The sequence below is a fragment of the Naegleria gruberi genome (genome assembly GCF_000004985.1).
Source record: "Naegleria gruberi genomic scaffold NAEGRscaffold_7, whole genome shotgun sequence".
Taxonomy (NCBI): domain Eukaryota; phylum Heterolobosea; class Eutetramitea; order Acrasida; family Naegleriidae; genus Naegleria; species Naegleria gruberi.
The window spans coordinates 159,878-183,398 of NW_003163320.1; the positions used below are offsets into that span (position 1 = coordinate 159,878).

The window sequence follows — 23,521 nt, forward strand, 5'->3', positions numbered from 1 at the left end:
ATATTATTGCAATATTAGAAGGAATTTGTAAAGATTATTTAAAGATAAATTTCGATAAAAAAATGGAAGAACAGAAAGATGCGAAATTATTTAGAACAATTTCTGTTGATCAAGAAGAAGAAATAATTCTTCATCATGTTGATTCGAACAATTATATGAATGAAGTTAAATTATTTATTCAAAGTGATGCTATGAGTACTATGAGTAGTAATACTACTACCAATTTATCTTCATCTTCAAAATTACTAACGGACGATCATCATGATGATGAAAATAATTCAACATGTACAATTAATAATAATCTAAATAATACAACTACAACAATAACAAATTCAGCAACTACAACAATATCATCACAGGAAAATAATAATTTAAATATTATTGATGCATCAACAACATCATCAGAAAATTCCGAATTATTTAATGTATTACCTGATGATAATAATAATTATCAGATGCAACAGATCAAGTCGGAATCGCCTAGAGTTTCAACTGTTATTGAAACAAAAGTAACGATTTCTACTCAATCAGCAGCTGAGGATGATCATCAGGAAGAAGAGAATGATGAACATGCTATTGATGATCCAATGCAGGAATCACCAGCAAAACCACAACAGGATAATGTACAGCAGAATAATAGTAACTTGTCACCGTTTGAATTAATGATGGCCAAGTTGGAATCAAACAAGAGTGCAACAAGTAAATTAATTTTCAAAAGGAAGAATGTTGATTTGTTGGGAGAGTCAACTAGTTCGGCATTTCAACCACAGGCATCGAGCTCAATGGATAGTTCAAACCCGATTGTGGAATCGGATGGTGTTGGATTGATTGGTGAATCTCCTGGATTGGAAGATGAAGTACTGGATTGTAAAAGAACAAATGGAGTGCTACGTTGTTCATCATTTTCACAGGATACGGATAGTAAAATTGGGGATGATTACGAGGAGCCATTTCAAGATCATGACAAAGCATTGGAAAAACTCTCTGAAGGATTGTCAGATGAACAAAAACGAGTTTTTGATATGGTAAAGGAGGGGAAAAGTGTTTTAATTACTGGTTTGGCTGGTGCTGGAAAATCATTCTTGATGAAACGAATTATTGCCATGTTAAAATTGATGAGGAAAGATTATGCTGCTACTGCTGCCACAGGCATTGCAGCAGTCAATATTGGAGGAGTTACTTTGCATAGTTATATAGCTTTAGCTGATACTAATTGTGCAGGAATTTGGGGAAAGAAAATGGATATCAAAGTATTAGATACATTGATTATTGACGAAATTTCAATGATTAGTGCAGAGCTCTTTGAACTTGTTCATTTCCTATTGACTCTTGTTTGTTATTACTCTGATATTAAGAGACGTTACGATCTTCAAAAGCAAGATAAGAAGAAATTGACAGAGTCCATGAAAAGGATTTACGATCAAGCTCTTCCATTCCATTTAATTGATGGACTTCCACTATTTGGAGGAAAGCAATTAATTCTTTCAGGAGATTTTATGCAATTAACACCTGTACCGAGAAGAAATAGTTCAGATTCAGAAAATCACATGGAAGGAAAAGATAAGCAATTCATTTTTCAATCACCACTCTTTTCCAAAATTTTTAACTCTTCTAATATTATGGTTCTCAAGCAAATATTCAGACAAGTCGATCAACCTGATTTTTTAGAGGCACTTAATGAGATTAGAATGGGAAAAGTCTCTACAAAAACCATCAATTTTTTGAAAAGATTAAAGCAAAACAGGTTAATGCCAGTGAATGGAATTTTACCTACCCTACTCTACACAACCAACAGAGATGTGGACCAGGAAAATAACACTCATTTAGCAAACCTGTCCAGCGACAGTCACTTTTTTGAAACTGAAACAATAGATCCAAATCATAACATTCCGAACTCTACACTGAACTATATGAAACGTATATTTGAGAACCAAATTTCTGAAAATATAACACTGAAGGAAGGAGCACAAGTAATCCTGACAAAGAATATGGACAAGTATCATGTTAATGGATCGAGAGGAGTAGTTGTAGGATTTAAAGTTTTTTCTCAATTACAAATTGAGGAGTGGCAAAAATTCAGATTTTCTCGTTTCTCATCAAAATGGACCAACGATATTGAAATACCAAAGATCAAATTTTTCGATGGCTCTGAGTCTTACATTCCACCTGTTGTTTTTACAATGAAAGGACCAAAGATAAATGGTGCTGAAACAGAATTGTGGAGAATGGGATTTCCACTCAGGTTGGCCTGGGCCATCACTGTTCACAAATCACAAGGTATGACTTTGGATTATTGCAAAGTGGACCTCTCACAGATATTCACTCCTGGACTTTCGTATGTGGCACTGAGTCGTGTAAAGAATGCCAAAAATTTAGAAATTGTAAATATTAACTGGAAGAAGATTGATTATGTGAATGAGGATGCAAAAAAGTTTTACAAGAATCTGAATAACAAGGATCTCAGCTCCTCATCTCCCCTAGGAAAGAGATCTTCAGTTGGTTCTTCATCTTCTGAAATGGGCATTGTACCAATATTCTCAACACCCAACACTAAAAAGATCAAAACAGATGATAACATGGATCTTTCATTCACTCCTCCTCAACAACCTATGGCTTCCTCTTCTTCAGCATCTACTACTCAACAACTTCAGTGTACAACAAACGTTATTTGGAGCTGGCAAAATGGAGCTAATTGGAAATTGTACGATAGAATTTCACACCAAATCGAACAAGGTTATAGTGAGTGGACCAATGAGAATCAACCAGAATCAAAACGATTCTACTCTGTTTCAGATGCTCACTATATTGATTTCCAATTAATGAAACAAGTGAATAAGAATGAATCATGGAGAACAAGAAAGGTCAAAAGAGAGGAGCAATTCATTACTCGTCTCACCAAACAAATGTAAACTTTTACCATTCAAATGTCATTGTGAAAAAAATGTATGATCATTGGGTAGGTATACCTATTCTACTACTCTCTTCACTATCATTACGCTAGAAATACGACAGAGATCAAGTCCTCCGAATAACTCTCAACAATGGCTTTTATCTACAATATGCTGATGATAAATTTAAAAAAGATAAAGATCTTGTGTTACAGGTAATTTCTCGGTACGGAAGGGGACTCGAATTCGTAGACGAATCCCTGAAAAAAGATAAGGAGGTTGTTCTTGCAGCTGTCAAACACGATGGCTTTGCACTTAAATTTGCTCATCATTCATTGAAAAAAGATAGAACAATAGTTTGGGAAGCAATTTCACAAAATGGAAATGCTCTTCGTTTCGCTGATGCAATATTTCAAAATGATAGAGAAATTGTGTTGCGATCGGTGAGAATCGCTGGCGGAGCATTACAACATGCCAGTGATTTGTTAAAAGTGGATCATCTAGTTGTGTTTGAAGCAGTCAAACAGAGTGGACATGCTATTCAATTTGCGCACTCATCATTTAAGAAAGATAGAGAGCTGGCATTGAAATGTTGTAAAATAGGAGATAATTCATTTGAATATGTAGATGGATCATTCAAGAAAGAAAGAGAGTTCGTATTGGAATCTGTTAAAAGTTTTGGAACAGCTCTTTTGCATGTACATGAACCATTTAAAAAAGATAAGGAAATAGTTTTTGAAGCTATCAAACAAAGTCCAAGTGCATTCTTCAGTGCTGATGATTCATTTAGGAAGAAAGACAGAGAATTTATATTGAAAGTCGCCAAGTGTGATGAGGGTGCAATTTATTGGACAGATTATTCTATCCAATCAGAGACATTATTTGCATTTATCTACTCGTTTAGCTTGAAAGCTGATCAAAAAGAATGGATAAAGGGTCTAAATTCAACGCTATACGAAAATATCGAGAAAGCCAAGGCTGAATCAATTCAGACATGTTTATCTAGAGATGTTATTGGAATGTATTCGAACAAGTTTTCTGAGGAAGCTTATTTATTTTGTTGCTTGGCTTTACCAGACACTTATCCTAAACCTGTAGGAAATATATTCAATTTCAATCAATCGTATTCTAGTCAATTTGTGGAAAAACTGATTATTGTACAAATTTTGAAGAGTATTAGTTCATTGGATTCAACTTGCAGCGCATCTGTCAGTAAGACAATAGATTATTACTTGTTTTTATTCAAGTTAGACAGATTTTTAGACGAATCTAATGTTAAATCAACCAATTATTCCAAGCTTGGATCTGTTGTTATGGAAATTTCATCAAAGTTTGAAACATCATATTACTCAAAAACTGATATTGGAATTGCATTATTATTTTTCAAAGATTGGATCAGCAGATTTAAACATTTCGATGATCACCGAGAGACATTAGCTCAATACAAGCAAGTTGGAGGTGATTTCTCAAAAATTATGCGAGTTATCACGCAATTTCATTACTATTCAAATAATGATTATGATGTTGTTTCAGTACTAGGATATGGAGGCGAAGGAGCTGCTTTTAAAGCATTTAGTAAGAAATTGAATGAATTGGTGGCCATCAAAATCAAATTTGAGAAGGAAGATGAAAAAAGCAGCGAGGAAAGAATTCAATTTATCAGGAGAAATGATATTGAAGGTAAAATCAAATGCCACGATTGTAATTTGATTGATGGTTACATGTATTCTATCATGGAATTGGGAGAAGAGACATTATCTGATTATATTGATAGAAATAGAACTTATTATCAAAATAAGCAATATTCGAAAGAGCATTTTATTGAGATTCTAATAATATTTAACAAGATTTTACAAGCAGTCAAATCAATTCATGACCATAATATTTCACATAGAGATTTGGATCCTAAAAATGTAGTCAAAGTGAAAGATCGTTACAAAATTATTGACTTTGATATTGCAAAGGTCATCAAAACAGGTAATTCTATCACCCTAACTGTTGGAAAATTTGCATACATGTCACCAGAAGTGTCACACGACAATTACAGCGAGGAAATGCTCAATAACGAAGACAAGCTTTCAAATAATATTGGAAATGTCACAACATCATGTGATATCTTCTCATTGGGATGTATTTTATTGAAACTCTTAACAAACTGTAGTTTGAGATTGGATAGAGAATTCGTAACTGTTATCAACAACTTTGAGAAATATGATGGAAATTATCAATACTTTACAGATAATGGATTTTATTTCTATTCAATATTGATTGATTTGTTAAAGGAAAAGAAATTACATCACGCCATTCAACAGACAGTGAACCAGTTCGTGGATCCTGAATGGGAAGTTAATGAAATACTTATCAAGTGTTTAATAACAATGATTCAAAAGGATCCAACTCAAAGATTAGATTGTTTCATACATAGTAATGTCCTTACAAAGGTAATCGATTTTTTAAAAGGTGAAAACAACATGACACTTAACCAAATTCTCAAAGATATGGAAAATTATAAGGAAATTAATGAATTGAAGGATATTCCACAAATTATTGAAGAAAATGAGCAGCTTAAGAATGAAAATGTTGAGCTGAAGAGAATGATCGAAAATCTAGAAGAGAAAAGTCGAAAGGATAAGGAAGAAAATCAAATGCTAATGAAGAAGTTAGAGGAAATGGAGAAACGAACCAAAGAGCTTGAAAAATAAATTCATAAACTGGAATAAATAGAGAATTCAATCAAATTTCTAATAATAACTAAAGGGTATTTAAAATAATAATTATGACAACAAATTGGTGAACCGTGCTATCACGTTTTTTAATAACACAACAAAAAAATGAACAAAATCTCAAGAGGGTTAATCACCACAGGTAACAAGAGATTCTTCTCATCCACTTGCATGAACAAAAGTAAACCAATTGTTGAATTCAAAGAAATTCAGAAGGGACAAATATGGTTAATTGACAATTTATTTTCTGAAGAGGAATGCAAATCCTATATTGAATTGGCTGAATCGCAAGGATTTAATGATGCACCAGTCACAGTTGGTGCTAATACTTTCAAAATGATGACAGATTACAGAAATAATAAGAGAGTAATTTTGGATGATCCTAACTTAGCTCAACAAATCTACACGAAAGTGAAAGATTTCGTTCCAGAATTTGCAAGTGAACTGAATGTCAATTCAAGAAAGATCAATACAGAATTCTTTCAAAAGTGTGGAGTGAACGAAAGATTCAGATTTTACAGATATACCTCAGATGAGTATTTTAAAGCTCACTTTGATGGAAACTTTGCTAGAAACAACGTAGAGTGCACTCTTGAGAATGGAAAGACCTACCTCTGTGAAGAATCTTCCTTCATAACCATGCTCATCTATTTAAACACTTTAGAGAAGGGAGGTGAAACAAATTTTGTGAATCCAGGTGGAGAAGAAAGAATTCTTCACTCTGTGAATCCAAAAACAGGAAGAGTGCTATTGTTTGTCCATCGTTTGTTGCATGAAGCTGAACCAGTTGGAGAACCTTGGCAATTCAAATATGTGTTGAGAACAGATATCATGTATAGAAGACCAATGGGTCTATTTTCATCATTTCATTGGTAAATGAATAAAGCTTACCTAATAAACTTGAATCAGACAATAATTGGAAAGAGATATCAAGTCAGCCCATCAAGGACAATTAGACACAATTCTGCTACCAAGGTCTAATTCAATTTCATAATGTCAATATTGATGACATAAATAGTGAAGAATCGCATATCCACTGCCTATCTTAATTACGTTCATTGTTTCGGTCAATATTCAAACTGAGATTTGACCAGGTTCACTCAAACTATTTCGCTGATTCTCATTATTGTGGCCAAGATATCTGTCATGAATCATGTGGCATATTGCACCAGAGGAAATTTAGCAAAACCTCAAACTAATAAAATGTCCAAACAGGTGGTCAATAATGATGCTAACAATATTAGTGGCACTACCACATGCATGCAAACTTTCGCATGTATCACTTCGAGAAATACACAAGAGGAGAGTTCAGAGCTCTTCAAGTTTTCTCCTCATTTGAAGTCTTTCAGATATTTTCAAGATGCTGAACGCATGTTGAATAATTATTTCCAATTTTACATGCGGAAGGTATTGGAGTTGTGTTATTTTTTTTCGTTAAGATTTTTAAAATTGGCGGGAATTTGTTTAAGGTTGTTTGCTTATTAGTGCGAGCATGTAAAAGAAACACATGTTTCAAATTCCTTAACAATTTAAACAATAGAATCGGTAAGCTAGTTTTCATTCACCTATCAAGATTAAATTTGTTTTATTGTTTTTGGGCACAGTTTGAACAATTTTCTCTTGCATCGATCATTCGACACCAATCATTTGATTATCAAGTTTCTTATCGTGCTGCTTCTTAGACTGTTGAAGAAGCATCAGAATTTGATTATACATTTCTTCAAGCTTCTTATCCCATTCCTCTTGTTTCTCTTGCTTATCCCATTCTTCTTGTTTCTTATCAAGATTATTAACACTTTCAACAACCTTATCGAGACCCAACAGGATTTGTGAATTTTGTTTTAATAGGTCGAGTAAAAGTTCTCTTTCCATTTTTTTCACTAGCTCAGGTGATTCGTAATTGCTGTAGAAATTCCAATTTATTTGATAGCATTGATTAAGGGCAAAACAACTTTTGTACGAAACAATTTTAAACATTAGAATCATTTTCGAATACTTGTCTCTTTCCCAATTTTGCTCTTCCAAATTCAATAACATATCGAATAGATTTAATCTGATTCAATAGCAATAGAATGAAAAACATTCCAATTGCAGCATATCCAAAATCGAGATATCTAGTGCAAATCACCAATCCAATAAAATTCAACAAACTGTAAATAAACATGCCAAGTGGATCTTTGGTAGCCATCGAATAGAAACCACAGCCAATTCCAATAATCACCAACATGGCAATCCACAATGGAGTTCCAATCCAAAATACAGAAAAGATCAATACCAATCCAATCAGCAACAATTGGAATGAAAACATGTTTGCCAAATTTTGCCATTGTACAGCAGATGCTTGATTAGTATATTGTTTTTTCTGAATGGAATCTATAAAGTGTTCAATGTTTTTAGAGAACATGTCATAGAGTGGTGTTCTTGTTGTTTCTTGTTCTTGTGGAGCTGTTGTTGTTCTTGTTGTGGTTTCGTCCAACTGTTCAGAGTTGAGTGGTTGATGCGCTTCGGAATTGTTCATTGTTGCTTGCTTTCGTTTTTTTTCTGTTTGGAATAATCCAAATGCCTATATATTTGGATATTTGTAGGATGGAAAAAAAACGTGTTTTTGTTGTGGTTTGGTGGATGGCATTTTGCGATTGGTTAATTTTTTTTTGTAAACTTTTTTAATATTGTAATTCTTTAATTCTTTGAATGATATTGAATTCAAACATTTAAAACTTTTGTAATGCAACCTTAGAGAAATTACAAAGTGTTGTTTGTCCTCAATTGAGTGGCAATGTGAACTTGAATTTCAATCTCAATCTTGATCTAAAAATAAATTTCAAGAAAATTGCAAATAAAAACGAGAACAATTTCAATAAACAACTTTTTCAAAAACAAAAAAACAAAACAAAACAATTAACTAGGAAAAATGCACCCGGAAAAAATTACTGGAAGATTAGGAATTGCAACCAATCAAACAATTAAGAGAAATGCCTACATTCGTATACAGGAAAAGGCAGTTTCTCATTATCAAATTGATGGAGAACAAGTTGCCTTCTCATTGAATAGACACAAAGCATGGGAATTGTTGGAAAAGCAACAAGAAATTGAAGAATCATATGACAATGTGTCAAGAAACAATGATCAAGAAAATAGACTAACTAAAAAGAAACATTTCCAACAACATCTCAATAAGAGTAAACATGACAATCGATTGCAACAAAAGGAATTGGCAAAACTCAAGAAGAATTTAGAAAAGAAACCAATTCTATCCGAATCAACAGAAGAAGAAGCAGAACCAAAGATTGTGAAACATTTAATTGGAAGCAAAAATTATCCGAGAGGAGTTTCACTGTTCCCTGAAAATGGAATTGTCATTTCAGAAGTTATGAGTCGAGCACAAATTTACAAATTGAGTCAACACAGAGATCGTCAACGTCATTTGGGTGTTTCAGGTAATCAGAAATCAAGACATCAGAAAAAAGCTGAATTTGAAAAGAGTATCTTTTTGTAAAGATTACAATTGTACGTATAGCATTCGAGAGTAGGCAATAAAGTCATGATTTTGTTCCACTGTGGAACCTGATCCAATTTCCATTGTAAAATCATTTTACTGAACTTGAAAGTCAATCAAAAAAAAATAACACAATAATGAATGCAGGATTATTTTCTTCCGGGGCTTTTAATTCCGAATCTTTTAAAGATGTTTTGAATTGTGGTAAGAGATTGCCCTCCAATTCTTCCATTACATTCGAGGGAATTATGAAGGACTACTTTTATCAGACTGGTATGATGAAGGTATCTAATAAATTATTGGAAACTGCCTATTCGATTGCTGTTGATCATGATCCGATCAGTTTGGAAAGGCAAATTCACTTGGCATTAGGATTGCACAGTTGTAAAGATGGGCTGAATGAAAGAAGGGATTTGAATTTAGTTGTAGGTTGTTTAATTATATTATATTCATACATATATAAATATATATAATTATATATTATAATTATGCAATATATTTAATAATTATTGTAAACTAAAGATTGTATTGGATATTAGTGGATCAATGGGATCTGCCATGTCTAGCAAGGAAAAAACCAAAATGCAAGTGGCCAATCAAGTAATTTGTGAAATAATTGACAATTTGAGAGAATTTGAAAGATTGGGAATTGTTTTATTCGATCACAAGGCCGAAACTTTACTTCCATTAACAATCGTTCAAGATTTAGATAAGAAATCACTCAAGGAAACTGTTCTAAAGATTGAAGAGCAGGGATCTACAAATTTTGAAGCTGGTATGCAAAGAGGAATCGATTTATTTTCCACTCTAGATTCGTCTGATTTATCCAATTCTAATAGAATCATTTACTTGACAGATGCTTGTCCAAACGTGGGTGGAACTGACACTCTCGATATTCTCACAAAAGATGCAAACTCTGGTCCGTACAATATCTTTTCAACTTTTATTGGAATTGGTTTAGATTTCAATTCGGATATTGTGGAAGAATTGACTCGAGTTCGTGGTTGTAATTATTTCTCTGTTAGATCAACTGAGGATTTTACAAAGATTTTGAATCAGGATTTCAATTATATTGTAACACCGATTTGTTACAATGTCAAGTTGAGTTTGGAATGTGAAAATTATGAAATTGAAAAATGTTTTGGAACAAATATGGCGGGAGAATCAACTGGCGAGATTATGAAAGTTGATACTTGTTCTGCAAGTCAATTGGATGAAAGAGGTGTTAAGGGAGGGATGGTTTTATTAAGATTGAAAGCAAAGAATGATTTTAAAGGAGAATCGAATGTGAAATTAACACTTTCCTATGAAACTATTGAAGGAAAGAAGGTCAGAGATGAGAAGCAAGTTAAAATTGAATCAAGTGATCAACTTGGAAATTATTACGAAACTAATGGAATTCGAAAGGCCATTGCATTGGTTAGATATGTTGAACAGGTGAAGGGTTATTTGATGGAAATGAAGAATGGGGAAACAAAACATGAAGGATGGAATTCAAAATTCAATCAATTATTGAACCATTTCACCAATGAAGTGCAAGAAATTGGAGACGAAACCATGAACGAACATGTTGACTCTCTTAAGAAATTAATTAAATTTTCCACTGTTGTTAGAAAATAAATTCCTGTACAATTCAACTATGTAGCATCTCAATCACCAACTATCTAGAACTCACTTTCCAAACATTCAACATGTTAGAATTGAGTAAACTGATTTGCTTTATTGAAGAACAATGTAAGGCGTTGGTTACACTAAATCAGTTCAATGAAATACCCACTCTGTAGTTTTAATTGCAAATCTGTTCAACAGTTTCCTTTATTTATTAATTAAAATCTATAAAAGTAAATTTAAATACTTTTGCATTTGGAAATTCTAACAATATCTTTGAAAGTCAATTTAGATCTCAACTCTTTTCATGGTGTTGCTTGACATGAACCATCATGAAGAGGTAAGTTTAGTTTACAATTTTATGAAATTTAGTCTAGTTTGAAAGTTGTATCAAGCGTCAGCTCTAATCGTCCAAGAAAACTGACATTGTCTCTTGAACTTATGGTGTTTTCTAATACTTTTGTATGCTTGATAAGGATTGATGAACTGGTTGTAAGATTAACTTTCGTATAAATAGCAAGTAGAGTGGCTCATTAAGATATTCAAACAAACCAAAAAAAACAATACAAATAACAATGATGAAAACTGTTGCTTTCAAGCTTGCAATCTTGCTTGTCTTGGCCTTGATTCTTTCTATTGGCTCAATTCAAGTCGAATCCTTTAATCTTTCGAATACTTTAACAAAGGTCATTAGCTTTGACTTTAAGAATACCTATCTAGGCACCATGTTGAGAAACAAACTCTACGGCTCCACTGTTATTCAACACTCCATTCCTTCTTCCATCACTAAGAAATTCACTCAACAAAGACTTCTCCAATTAAGAGCCATGACTGACAGAGATTGTGACCATTCTCATCATGGAAACAATCAAGATTCCTCCCTGATCTGCCAACAAGAATTCAACTTCCATTTCAATTCTGTCAATGGAGTTGTCAAGGGCAAGAGATGGATGCAAGATTTACTCTCCAAAATTGGAAATACACCAATTACCAAATTGAAAATTCCAGCCACTCACGATTCGGCCACCTACAACGTCTCAACAAGTCAAGATTACAGTTCTGACACTCTATCTGATCCAAGTATGCTATTAATTCCACAATTGGTTCAAATCTTCCAAGCTTATGGTTTGAACACTCAACGTGTTAAGCAATTTGTTGCTCCTTGGTTCAAGAATCAAGAATGTTCAATTTATCAACAGTTGAATCATGGTATTAGACATTTGGATTTGAGGGTTTGTAAGCAAAGTACTGGAACAACCGCTGAAACAAAGTATGTTGCTTGTCATGGAATTGTCAGTGTGACAATTGCAAATGTCTTGAGACAAGTTAAACAATTCTTGAATGAAAATAAGAAGGAAATTGTTACTTTGGATTTCAATCACTTGTATGGATTTTCCACACAAAATGATCATTTGGAATTCGTTAACATGAGTAGAACCATTTTAGGAAGTGACTTGTTGATTAATCCTTCCCAATTCACTACAAATAGCACACTCAATCAAATTTTCACAACCAGTCAAAGAGTATTCTTCTATTATGTCCACACTGCAACTGTAATTAACTATGGCTCTCAATTTAATCTCTTCCCAAGTTGGAAAATTGACACTCGTTGGGCCAACAAGCAAGATATGACATCTCTCAAAACTGAAATTCTTGTCGAGTTGAACTCTAGAACTGATTTCCGATATGGATTCGTCTCCCAAATTGTAATGACTCCAGATTTGAATATGATGGTCAATGGATTATTCGAATCTCCAAAATCAGTGAAGGAATTGGCAACAATGAATTATGGAGTGATTCCAACATGGATTTCGAATGATCTTCCAGATTCTAAGATGAATGTTGTTAATGCTGATTATTATCACTTGTTTGGTGACGATTTCGTTTCTGCAGTTATTGCACAAAACTTGTAAATAAACTAGAGCACAATTTTGATAAAAAGTATCTATCCTATTTTCTGCATTGTTAGAGAATGAAATTATTGAATTATCGAGAATTGATTTTTTCAATCATTTGTATGAGGAAAGTACGATCCTTCAAGAGGTAATTGTACTCGTCTCTTGTAATAAAATTATAGGTCATTAATGCTTCCATGATAATTTCTCTATCGTGCTTAAAGTAAGTTCCACATTCAAAGAATGCAGATCCATTAAGTTTCACTGCTTCCAGTACGAATTCTCTGTCCTGTTTCACAATTTCTGGGCATTCCAATATAGCAAGAGTATTGTGTTTGAAATATGCCAAAATGACATCTCTGTCCTGCTTTAACTCGTCAGCAGCATATTCAGCAACTCTTGGATTAATATCGATTGCCTCCAAAATAAACTCTTTTTCTTTGATCAAATCTGTTGAATAGGTTATAGCTCTGGGATTGATTTTGATAGCTTTCTTGATGATTTCAACATCTGATTTTAAACTTGGAAGAGCAGCATAACCCAGAGCATACCCATTAGAGGAAACTGCCAAGTAAACCAAATCTCTATCTCTCCTTAAACTTTCGTGAGCATATTTGAAAGCGCATCCCTCTTGAGTAATAGCTGCTGTCACAATTTCCACATCCTGTTTGAGTGATTCGTCAGCATCCTTTAGTGCATCTCCACATTGTTTTACTGCCTCTAATACTATCTCTTTGTCCTTTCTAAATTGATGAGGAACTCTACCAAGCACTTTTCCATTTCTTTTAACGGCTTGAAGAGCAAATTCTCTGTCGTTCTGTATTTCTGGACTTGCCAGTAGAAATCCTGCAACATAATTAGGTCCAATTGATTCCAAGAGTATTTCCCTATCTTGTTTAACATATTTTGCGGCAAATTGAATAGAAGTTCCATCAAGTTTGACAGCATTTAACAAAATTTCTCTATCTTTTTTCATATTTTCTGGAATGGTCATTATTGTAATAATTGGGTTCTTTTTGACAGCCTCAAAAACTACCTCTCTATCATTTTTCAATTCCTTGCTGCAATGTGAAAAAGCACTCATCGAATTTCTGATAGCTTTCAACACTAATTCTCTATCCGACCTAAGATCTTCATTTGCAAACTCCAAGGCATCTCCACATCCATTCTCAATAGCCAATCGTACCAATTCTTGATCGTTTCGCAACTCGTTTACCATCAGTTCAAAAGCTCTCCCATTCACTCTCAAAGCCTTCATCACAAATTCTCGATTTTTCTTCAATTCATTACTTGCATCATAAATTCTACAAAAATCCAATCGGATAGCCTTCAGCATAATCTCTTCATTGTTTCTCATACACTCAGAGATGAATAAATTATCCAACTTCATCCTCTCCAATGCCAGTCCATACATGATCGGATCAAATTCGAATAGTTGGGCAATTTCGGAAAAGAAGGGAATTGCCTTGAGAGCCTTTCTTTCCAGGTCATATTTTTCTCGTAAAATTCGTGATGAACAGTTTGTATCTAAAAGCAAAATTGTGCAATGTGTTGTCATTTTTTTTGTAAAGTTTTTAACAAAGAAGTTCTTGTTTCAATGTTAGTTCCTCAATTTAGTTCTTATACGTATTCATATCTTTTTAAGATGATCGTAAGGCGGCTTAGCACAGTGGCAGTGCATCAGTCTTGTAGGCAGAAATGCTGAGATAACTGAGGGTCGAGGGTTCAATTCCCTCAGTCGCCTTTTGTCATTTTCATATTTTTTTACATTCTGTTTACTAGTATGGCAATCAGTAACCAACATATTCTTTATTATCATAATAACTTCGGCTGATCATTTTCAAGCCTTCCTTGGTTGTATCCAGACAAGGCTTTCATAAAACTACCAAAAAAAATACATCATCACTATCTGTGGTTGAAAACACACTCATTGTAGTAGGCTTTTTGATTGTTTCGCAAACATTTCAAAGCCTTTTTTTGCTAATAGTAGTATTGTGTGATCACCATCATCATTGTCTGCTCTGATTGTATAAACAACAAAAAGAACAATAACATCACAACGGAGGAATTTTTGATAGTACATATATAAATATTTAATATTTAATTATTATTATTTAATAATCGAGAGAGAATATATTCAAAATGGTTAGAAGTGATTTGAAAGTAAAGTGGAAATTGAGAAATTCCGGACAAGTAACAATAAGAGCAGGACATTGTGCTGCCAATATTCCTGGAACTCCACTTATGTATGTCTTTGGAGGAAGTAATAATCACTTAGGTGATCACATACCTTCAAAGGAATTTGATGTCTACAATTGCAATACAAACTCTTGGAGAAGAGCAGGTATTCATTCCGATGTACCTGAAGAGGATGCTAAAATTCCAAGACCAAAACCAGTAGTTGGATCTTCACTTGTTGGTGTTGAGAGAGGACAAATGATTGGAGAATTAAGTTATGCCACTAGTACTATTGCAGAAAATCAAGAACCACACTCTGCTCTTATATTGTATGCTGGTTGGAGTAGTGATTCATTGATAAATGATCTTTGGAAATTTAATTGCAAAACAGAAAAGTGGATTAATCTTACAGATAAGCAAAAAGGATCTATTCCATCACTTCGTTCAAATCATAGTGCTGTTGTTATTGATAATCAAATGCTTGTTTTTGGAGGAATAGGAGAAGAATTAGAAGATTTAAAGCAAGATATGTACATTTTGGATTTACAGACATTGCATTGGAGGAAAGTTGCTCTTGAAGAAAGTGACGAAAGACCACCAGCAAGTAGATCACATGCTTGTTGTGTACATAGAAAGAGTATGATTTTATTTGGTGGAGGTACTGATAAGGTGTGCTTTAATCACTTGTATAGATTTGATCTCGAAGTGGAAAGATGGACTAAAATCAAACCAAATAAGAGTGAAGAATTGAAAGAAGCTGAACGTGATCCAACAAAACCAATTCCTTCCAACTTGGTGTTAATAGAACCTGAGCCAAGAATGTTCCCTAATGCAGTTATATATGACACTGATAGAATGTTTTTATTTGGAGGTAGAAATGGTAAACAAAAGATTAATGAAGTGTGGCAATTTGACTTTTTGAATAATCAATGGAATTTAATGCAGGTTGGTGACTATTCTGAGGATGATAATAGCACTCTTGTACTAAATGATGATGATATGGCTGGTGTTGAAGAAACTAATGAACCATCCTTCCCTCCAGTTCAAGCACAACATGCTATGCAAAATGATGACATGACAGATGCTTCTCCATTACCATCCCCTCTTACTCCATTCTTAAAGAAACATCCAATCAAGCCAACTCCTAGAACAGGTGGAAATATGACAGTTGTTACAACTGGTAAAACAATTGGACCAAAGTTTGACAAGATTCTTGTCTTTGGAGGTAATGATACCAAAGGAAAATTGAACGAAGTTTGGGAATTAATTGTCAATCAAAGAACATATACTAAGAATCTCGAAAAGTTGGTTAATTCATCACTTTTTTCAGATATCGACGTAAAGTTATTGTAAAGAAAATAAAATCAAGAATATTCAAAATATTAAGCCTTTCAATAATGTTTGAAATATTTCATTTATTGGACTCAAATATAAAACACAACGATACAAATAACAATTATGAAATAGTATGAATTTGAAATTGACATGACCACCTAGATTTTTATTTAACCAGTTCTCAAGATGATGTGAACTCCAGAGTCAGTTGAAACAATATCACTCAATTCTCCAATCTTTAAACGGAATGAAGCATCTTCGAATGGTTTTTGCATTTGACCACGTCCAAAGAAGCCAAGATCACCTCCTCTCTTTGCACTACTACAATCACTATGGACGGAGGCTAATTCTTGGAATTTTTCAGCCATATCTTCAGCATTGAAAATATCCTCTCTCAATCCTTCCAATATTTCCGTAGCATCCTTTTTCGATCGTGTAATATTCTTTTCCTTCCATGATGATGGATTCCTAGATTGATTATGTTTAATCAACAAGTGGCTAACCTTGACTTGCTCACCATCATCATTATTATTATTAGTATTATTATTATTGACGAGTGGTTTGGCTGATTTTGTTGGTTTTTCCCATTGTGTTTCGTTGGTAAATTTGTTGATGTAGTAGAAAACGCCTGGTCTGCTTGAGGATTCTTTAACTCTCCAGCCCTCAGGTACAGAAGGAAGATTAGACATTTTTTCTTATTTATTAATATTAATAATAGATTGAATTGTAACGGCTACAAATATTGTTTGAAACAAAGTATTAGGAGAAGAAGAACAAGATGGCTTGTAAAAACATGATCATCACGTAATTTTGTTTTTCTTTTGATGAAGGAATATTATTATTATAATAATAAATATAAAGAAAATTAATTTATAGATAAATATATGATGATGATTTTATAATATTACTCGTGTGTACGAAAAGAAGGAGAATGAAACAAGATAATTCTACGATAGAGTTTCATCTTGATTCCAATTCCACTCCCAATAATTATTCACTCATCCTAAAAAGATTTTGAAATTCCCATGATATAATAATTTACTAAATTTAATCTCTCTTGTAGTCTTGTGGATATGGAGACCAACGTTCTGATGGAATTGGATAACGAGGAGCAACTGGTCTTCTCTGTTGTTGTTCAATTTTAATTCCACAAAATGTTCAATAATAATAATATTAATTCATTTAAATATTAATTCCACGATAAAACCACAAAATGTTCAATAATAATATTGTTGATGAAGTGTAATTCATGATGGTAATGATGGTGATAATAAAAAGCGCTCGTTCCTATTGATGATGACAATTTAAAAACATACCTCGAAAGTGGAACTAATCTTGAAAACAGGAATAGCAACCAAGAACAAACCGAGAACGGCAAACTTGAAATTTCTGCTAGCATTCTTAGAATTGGTGTAGTAGCCACCAGTTGGTGTCCAAACGTCCTTTGGATAATTCATACGATGTCCGCCCATTTTTTATTTCTGTGTTCTTTAATATTATTTAATTATTTAATAGAGATTATTTAAGATATTTAAATTGAGGCCAGTTTCAATGGAATGTTCATTCTAATGATCATTGTTATTGAATTTGGCTCCCTATAGAATATAATGGAATTTTTGTTTTTATTTTACAAGCAATAATACAAGGAGAATGATCAATTTCTTCTTATTTGTGATTTCTTACCCAAGGGAATGCCTTAGCATCAAGAGCTGCCTCTGTTACAACATCCATGGAAGTTGTCAAGCCAGTCCATTCATTATGTTTGTTTCTAACTAAGAGGTGATGAATACTCTTCTTCATCAACAATTCAGCAACTTGATCTCTCTCAATTTCTTCATTACAAAATTCGAGTTGTTTATGCATGATTTGAGTGACTGGTGTAGAGGAAGGAAGACCTTCAACGAAACCTGCCTTCACCAAATCAGTTTTTGTGATAATTCCAACAGGATCATGAAGTGAATTGACCACAACAACACTTCCGATGTGCTTTTCCACAATAATCTTGCTAGCTTGTTCTAAAGATGCTGATTCTTCGACACAAGCAACCTAATTGAATATATAGATGATTACAAAATTGTTGTTTGATGTAAAGTTATTAATTTTCCAAAAACGATGATGTTCCATTCCGATCCAAAAACCAAACAACAAATAAATCAATTGATCAATAATTATCAACAAATCAACGATCACCATATGTTAGAATTATTGAAAAACTTGATTATTTACCTTTTCCTTAGGAATCATAAAAAGCTTAACCTTCATTTTGTTTTCTGTATTTTTCTTCTGAATGTTCTCGAGTATATTAATAGAAGCTTAAACTGTTGTTGGAAATTACAGTGATCCTTTCTCTAAAACAAATATGATTGGGTAATTGAATAATGGATTGTTTTTTATTGAACACTTCCAAGATATAGTTATCGATTGTTATTGGGTGATGTTAGAATGTATTTGAAATGACTTGGATGAAATTGATTCCATTTCGAAAAGATTAATTCTTTCTGCTCAATTTGAGAAGTGTTATGGTAGAGAAATTTGAGCAATACAAGGGATGGATATTGTAGCGATTGCTTGGAGTGTTTGAGGTTGAGTCTTGTTCTTTTGATGAGATCTTTCAATGAGGAAATTCTATCATGTAGTGTGTAATTGGAGCTAATGTCTTGCCCTCTCCTTATTAAAAGTGGAACCGCTCTCAGTAGAATATCTTCATAGGTGGTAATCTCTTCCTGGCTCATCTCGTTAAAATAATGAGCTTCACAGTAGGCAGCCTTATAATGTTTCAACTTTTGACTGGTACTTAACCATGTATACTTTTCAGAGACAAGGTCTTTGATGAGGAGATGGGTTTGAGGTAGGAGATGTACACCCTTGTCTGTCAAGATTTTGAATAGTCTTGCTCGTTGATAGTCATAGGTCATGAGCCTGTATAGAGTTAATTCACTTTCAGGAATTGGAGACATACATCCAAATATTCCGACCAGATGTTCCTCTGTGTCCTTACCTATGCTGGATTTCAAAACAAATGTGGTAAGGAAATTCATAACCTGTTTCCTTATTGAAGTGATTGATGGAAAATTTTGCTCTGGTGAAGATTCTGTGTTTGACGATTCAATATGCTGAACATTATTCAACTTGTTAAATCTTGACTCTAATGTTTGAGCAAGGTGGGAGATTCCTTTCTGGGGGAAGAGATCTGTATTTCCCTTTGCAATTTCTACATTATCTTCATAGGAGGAGACTGATTCTTGTAGTGTCTTAATATCAGATGTGCTAAGGGACTTGTTCAACATGTTGGATATTAATTGTTGTATTTCCACAATGCTAGTATTGATATGTTCATCTCTTTGATGTAGGGAGGATGATGAGGGGTTGGAAATGAAATTTCGAGCTAGTTCTCTTCTTTTTTCTATCGACTGGTCGTGCATCTCAAAGAAAGCTATTCCACTTTCATCTTTGTCATTATCCAGAAACGAATAGGACGGTTTTTGTAACAGATATCTGGCAAGTCTGTGTAAATGATTATACATGCTGAGTTTGTGTTTTGCTTGTTGTTTCACTTGTGAAGTTTTGAATTCTCTGGCTTCTTCGGATTCCTTGAAGAATTTTTGTACTACTCTATTGATTAGATGAACGGCCTCAGAATTAAATTGGAATATGTGATGGTACAAGTCACGATACTTGTCCAATTGTGATACTTCTTCACAAAGCTTAGAATATTTGGCATCTACTTTTTCCTTAGACCCAGTTATAGTTGTGCTTTGAAAGAATGTAAACATGTCATTTAGAGAGTCTAACAGGTTTGAATGAGAATCCGTAATGGTCTTTCCAATTGTATAGGCTCTCAAAATATCTTTCAGTTTCCAGTTTGATATCACTTCATGTCCCAGTTGACCTTCCAAAATCTTTTCCATTTCATTCCAACATTGGTCAATTGTTACTTTTACCTTACTGCAGATTGGGCTTACTCTTTGGTGGATAGATATTTCATTCAAATGTTTTGAAATAAATCCAATGGGTACGTTTACGTGGTGGTTGAGAACGGATTGTGGAGTAATGGCTGGTGAGCGAATAAGTATTTCCAAATCTATCACATCCATTTCTCCAACTTTCAATTCATGCAGGTTGAATGAATCATCAAACTTTTGCAAGAAACACCTCATGAATCCTTCCTCCTCTTCTGGTGCTCGAAAAGTACTATCATTCAAATCCTCTCGCGTGTTATAGTCCATTTGAATATTAGAACCAATGGAAAGAGGGTTCTCAGTGGAAATAATCGAGTTCAAGACCAAATTACGTTCCTTACTCGTTCCATAAAGTCTTTGTAATATTTCCTGATGACTTTCAATATATTGACCAGGATTGGTAACACCATTCTTCCTCAAAACATCGATTATTTTGTAATATTCACTTTGCAAGGATTTTAAATTTTTAGAAATATGATCCGAGGTTGAGTATTGAGCATTTCTCTGAATTTTTCTTTCACTCTTTTGTATGCCATTATTTTCATCATTTTGCATACTTAGATATTTCATCAGGAATTTTGATGTAAATTTCCTTTCGCTAACCAATTTCATAAATAATTCTTCCAATTCCTTTCTCTTTAAATTCCATCGTTTTTCAAATTGTTCAATAAAACTTGTTGACAATGCCAAATAATTTGCCAATTCTTCAATCCTCTCTCCGATGACAAATATTCTGCTCTTTCCTTCCAATTTTCCTTCCACTCTGCTACTCCATTCAACAATCAAATCTTGTAGAGAATTTTCTCTCTTTACCCTGCCATTAATTAGTAAATAATTTCTCTTCTCCTTGTGCTGATGATCATTTTGTTGTCTTCCTCCGATAATAAAACCATTCATCTCATTGAGAGAACATGATTTCAAATATTTTTTCTGTGCCGTAAAAACTCCGCATAGAGAACTTCCATCATCAAAATTGAAATTGCAAATTTGCCTTCTTTGTTCACCATCACCATTTATTCTAACAACATAATTTACAAGAGAGTTGGAGGCAGCTTACTTGAAAATCTAAAAAACCAAATGTTGCTCATGATGGTCACTACACACAGTAATAAGAATCATCAATAGTATCGACCAAAACGGCTCCTCAGTTCGCAATTGCTTGGAGGACATAAAAAAACACAATCGGAAAAAATGCTGCTTTCTCAAAGCAGTGAAACATCAAAAAACAACCAACAGCTAATGAAGAGTCAGCAGAAGGTAGCCGATACTTGTTCAATACTTACGAGGAGGTTAGGACTTTCTAGTAGTAGTAACAATGGCAGAATATTGATTGGTGGCAGAGAATGTTGGATTAATTCTACATTTTCTTATTCGGATGAGAGTTTTATTGTGAATGATGATGAAGAGGATTGTACAGTTGTGAATGAACAAAGTAACACAGCCTTGGCTAGTAGTAGCAGTCAAGATTTGCATCAGGGTAGTGATGATCATATTACGGAATCGAATATGGTATTCGATGATGTTTCTCCTAATCAATTTAATGATGAGAATAATCAAATCACAACAAGTCAGAGTCGAGGTTCTACTACACAACATGAAACATTGGACGAATTCCCAGAAATTCAAACTATTCCAAATCAAACTGCTGGGACTTTGAAAACATCATTGGAACCATCAAGGAATAGTCAAAGCCTTTTTCTTGACGACTTGAACGATCATCACAGTCACATGATGCAATTAGTTAAAGGAGTTGATGCTGTTGCAAGAAAAAACTTTAATTTAGCACCATCTAATTTACCAGATCAACACTATTTACATCACTACATTCCTGAAAATGATGATTCACTTTCAACAACAAAGGTTAGAACATTAAGTGATCAAGGAAGTGAGTTTAGTTCCGAACGAGGTGATATTGATAATGAGTGGTTTTTCAATTCTTGTTCAAATGTGAATGATAGTTATTTCCTTCCAGATGAGCTAATTTACAAAATTTTAACATATCTTGACTTTGATGATGTTGTTCTAAAGTCCTCTCTTGTGAATAGACAGTTTTTCAGTGTCAGTAATTGTGGAGGTTTTTGGATTCAATTTATCAAAACAAGAAAATGTGAAGACACTGTCAATATTCTTTCCTATTATCAATACGAGTTCCATTCAAATCATATAGTCAAACAAATCAAGCATGAACCATCCGAAGAAGTTACCCTTCAAGAAAATGATGATGCCACTACTCAAAATACAGACAATCCACCAAATACTCCGAGCGATGAAATTGTCATTCCATCTCAACAAGATTCGAGTAATTATGATCCTGCTAATCATTTAACTATTTATAGACCTATTTTATTAAGTTATTTATACCATAAGAGAAACTTGAAGAAATGGTTTTTCTTTACAGAGGCCAACTATTACTTACTATTTTTGCTTCCGTTTGGAATTATGACATTTTTATTCTTATCTTCATACGTTTTCCCAGTCTTTCCTCCTTTTTACAAGCTCAACTTGTTTTCCTTTTCAGCAGCTCCTTCCAAATTCTTTGCTCCCTCTCGAAGAAATATTTATATTGAAGGTATTGGAGAAAATTTTTCACAGTGGACTCTTGGAATATTTGGAGCTTCAATTCTTGTCATTATCATTTCACTGCTATTGATACGGCCCCTCACAAAATCAGCTCTTAGACAATATTCCTTGTCTATCCAAAATGAGGATCAACTCTCCTTCACCAAGTCTATTATAACCAAAACAAAATTGGATTATTCCTCTCTGATACCACACTCAACAGAAATGTTACCAGTTTCTCTTAGAAAGAAATTAGTAAGAGACATTTTAGGACATGAAAAATTATTTACAAAAGAACATGTTGTGAGGTGCATGGTTCTCATTCCAGTTGTATTATGTTATATCACAACTGTTTTGAAAAACTTTGTCTATATTCCATACCTTTCTGAAACCTATCACACCTTATTGAGCTTACCTGGATATTTAGTTTTGGCATATCTCATCAAGACACATTGGTATATGGTATTCAAGATTCATGGTTTCTTCTCCTTACTTGTTTGTTACGCTTGTTTCCACTTTGTACTAAATCAACTCAAGTGGGATGTTCTCATTCGACCAATGTTTTACTTCCTTTCACAGGTATTTGGTGTGTGGTGCTACATTATTCTCAACTTTTGGGTATTGGGAGGTCCAGACAATACTCAAGGAATTCCATGTGCCAACAGTTAAAATAAAACTGTGGGTTAAATCTTTTATTTATTATTCAATCAACATTACAATTAATTGATCTCTAACAATACTCTTGGTAATTTAGTAAGCATTGTATATGATGTTCTAAATAATAGAAGAAACTAAGTTTGAGCTTTTGCATACTTTAAATTAATACATTCTTTTTCATTAGTCATCCATTTTCATAAAACTTAAATTCAAATTTATAAAT

The 23,521-nt window shown here is 33.5% G+C and overlaps 12 protein-coding genes and 1 non-coding gene across 13 annotated transcripts; 8 read left to right on the top strand and 5 right to left on the bottom strand.

Annotated features, from left to right (window-relative positions):
* Positions 1-62: 62 nt before the first annotated feature.
* Positions 63-5,590, top strand: NAEGRDRAFT_57050 (uncharacterized protein; the record flags this gene model as incomplete). Its single annotated transcript, XM_002680981.1, has 3 exons — positions 63-857; positions 2,629-2,739; positions 3,002-5,590. 3 exons carry the CDS (start codon positions 63-65, stop codon positions 5,588-5,590), a joined length of 3,495 nt encoding a protein of 1,164 aa, XP_002681027.1.
* Positions 5,591-5,842: 252 nt separating this feature from the next.
* Positions 5,843-6,448, top strand: NAEGRDRAFT_4203 (uncharacterized protein; the record flags this gene model as incomplete). Its single annotated transcript, XM_002680982.1, has 1 exon — positions 5,843-6,448. A coding segment is annotated over one exon (606 nt), but the record flags the coding sequence as incomplete, so codon positions are not given.
* Positions 6,449-7,518: 1,070 nt separating this feature from the next.
* NAEGRDRAFT_78464 (uncharacterized protein) lies at positions 7,519-8,146 on the bottom strand. Its single transcript, XM_002681130.1, has one exon. The coding sequence runs from the start codon at positions 8,127-8,129 to the stop codon at positions 7,581-7,583; it is 549 nt and encodes a 182-aa protein (XP_002681176.1). The 5' UTR covers positions 8,130-8,146; the 3' UTR covers positions 7,519-7,580.
* Positions 8,147-8,522: 376 nt separating this feature from the next.
* NAEGRDRAFT_63538 (uncharacterized protein) lies at positions 8,523-9,107 on the top strand (the record flags this gene model as incomplete). The annotated part of the gene is made up of 1 exon (XM_002680983.1): positions 8,523-9,107. The coding sequence occupies one exon, from the start codon at positions 8,523-8,525 to the stop codon at positions 9,105-9,107; it is 585 nt and encodes a 194-aa protein (XP_002681029.1).
* A 558-nt stretch (positions 9,108-9,665) lies between these two features.
* Positions 9,666-10,727, top strand: NAEGRDRAFT_46509 (uncharacterized protein; the record flags this gene model as incomplete). Its single annotated transcript, XM_002680984.1, has 1 exon — positions 9,666-10,727. The coding sequence occupies one exon, from the start codon at positions 9,666-9,668 to the stop codon at positions 10,725-10,727; it is 1,062 nt and encodes a 353-aa protein (XP_002681030.1).
* Positions 10,728-11,440: 713 nt separating this feature from the next.
* On the top strand, positions 11,441-12,628 carry NAEGRDRAFT_46510 (uncharacterized protein; the record flags this gene model as incomplete). The annotated part of the gene is made up of 1 exon (XM_002680985.1): positions 11,441-12,628. The coding sequence occupies one exon, from the start codon at positions 11,441-11,443 to the stop codon at positions 12,626-12,628; it is 1,188 nt and encodes a 395-aa protein (XP_002681031.1).
* Positions 12,629-12,701: 73 nt separating this feature from the next.
* NAEGRDRAFT_63541 (uncharacterized protein) lies at positions 12,702-14,168 on the bottom strand (the record flags this gene model as incomplete). The annotated part of the gene is made up of 1 exon (XM_002681131.1): positions 12,702-14,168. The coding sequence occupies one exon, from the start codon at positions 14,166-14,168 to the stop codon at positions 12,702-12,704; it is 1,467 nt and encodes a 488-aa protein (XP_002681177.1).
* Positions 14,169-14,265: 97 nt separating this feature from the next.
* On the top strand, positions 14,266-14,354 carry NAEGRDRAFT_t107. The gene has a single exon. It is a non-coding gene; the product is annotated as a tRNA-Thr (tRNA).
* Positions 14,355-14,506: 152 nt separating this feature from the next.
* NAEGRDRAFT_78465 (kelch motif family protein) lies at positions 14,507-16,141 on the top strand (the record flags this gene model as incomplete). Its single annotated transcript, XM_002680986.1, has 2 exons — positions 14,507-14,599; positions 14,638-16,141. Exon 2 carries the CDS (start codon positions 14,753-14,755, stop codon positions 16,139-16,141), a length of 1,389 nt encoding a protein of 462 aa, XP_002681032.1. The 5' UTR covers positions 14,507-14,599; positions 14,638-14,752.
* A 111-nt stretch (positions 16,142-16,252) lies between these two features.
* On the bottom strand, positions 16,253-16,812 carry NAEGRDRAFT_35433 (rotamase domain-containing protein; the record flags this gene model as incomplete). The annotated part of the gene is made up of 1 exon (XM_002681132.1): positions 16,253-16,812. One exon carries the CDS (start codon positions 16,810-16,812, stop codon positions 16,294-16,296), a length of 519 nt encoding a protein of 172 aa, XP_002681178.1. The 3' UTR covers positions 16,253-16,293.
* Positions 16,813-17,788: 976 nt separating this feature from the next.
* NAEGRDRAFT_63544 (uncharacterized protein) lies at positions 17,789-18,385 on the bottom strand (the record flags this gene model as incomplete). Its single annotated transcript, XM_002681133.1, has 2 exons — positions 17,789-18,169; positions 18,338-18,385. The coding sequence occupies 2 exons, from the start codon at positions 18,383-18,385 to the stop codon at positions 17,789-17,791; spliced, it is 429 nt and encodes a 142-aa protein (XP_002681179.1).
* Positions 18,386-18,537: 152 nt separating this feature from the next.
* Positions 18,538-20,979, bottom strand: NAEGRDRAFT_63545 (uncharacterized protein; the record flags this gene model as incomplete). Its single annotated transcript, XM_002681134.1, has 1 exon — positions 18,538-20,979. The coding sequence occupies one exon, from the start codon at positions 20,977-20,979 to the stop codon at positions 18,538-18,540; it is 2,442 nt and encodes an 813-aa protein (XP_002681180.1).
* Positions 20,980-21,273: 294 nt separating this feature from the next.
* NAEGRDRAFT_78467 (uncharacterized protein) lies at positions 21,274-23,495 on the top strand (the record flags this gene model as incomplete). The annotated part of the gene is made up of 1 exon (XM_002680987.1): positions 21,274-23,495. One exon carries the CDS (start codon positions 21,274-21,276, stop codon positions 23,308-23,310), a length of 2,037 nt encoding a protein of 678 aa, XP_002681033.1. The 3' UTR covers positions 23,311-23,495.
* Positions 23,496-23,521: the final 26 nt, after the last annotated feature.

Bases quoted from the DNA above. Each gene is read 5' to 3' on its own strand.
- NAEGRDRAFT_78464 (XM_002681130.1), bottom strand. From the start codon at position 8,129: ATGAACAATTCCGAAGCGCATCAACCACTCAACTCTGAACAGTTGGAC.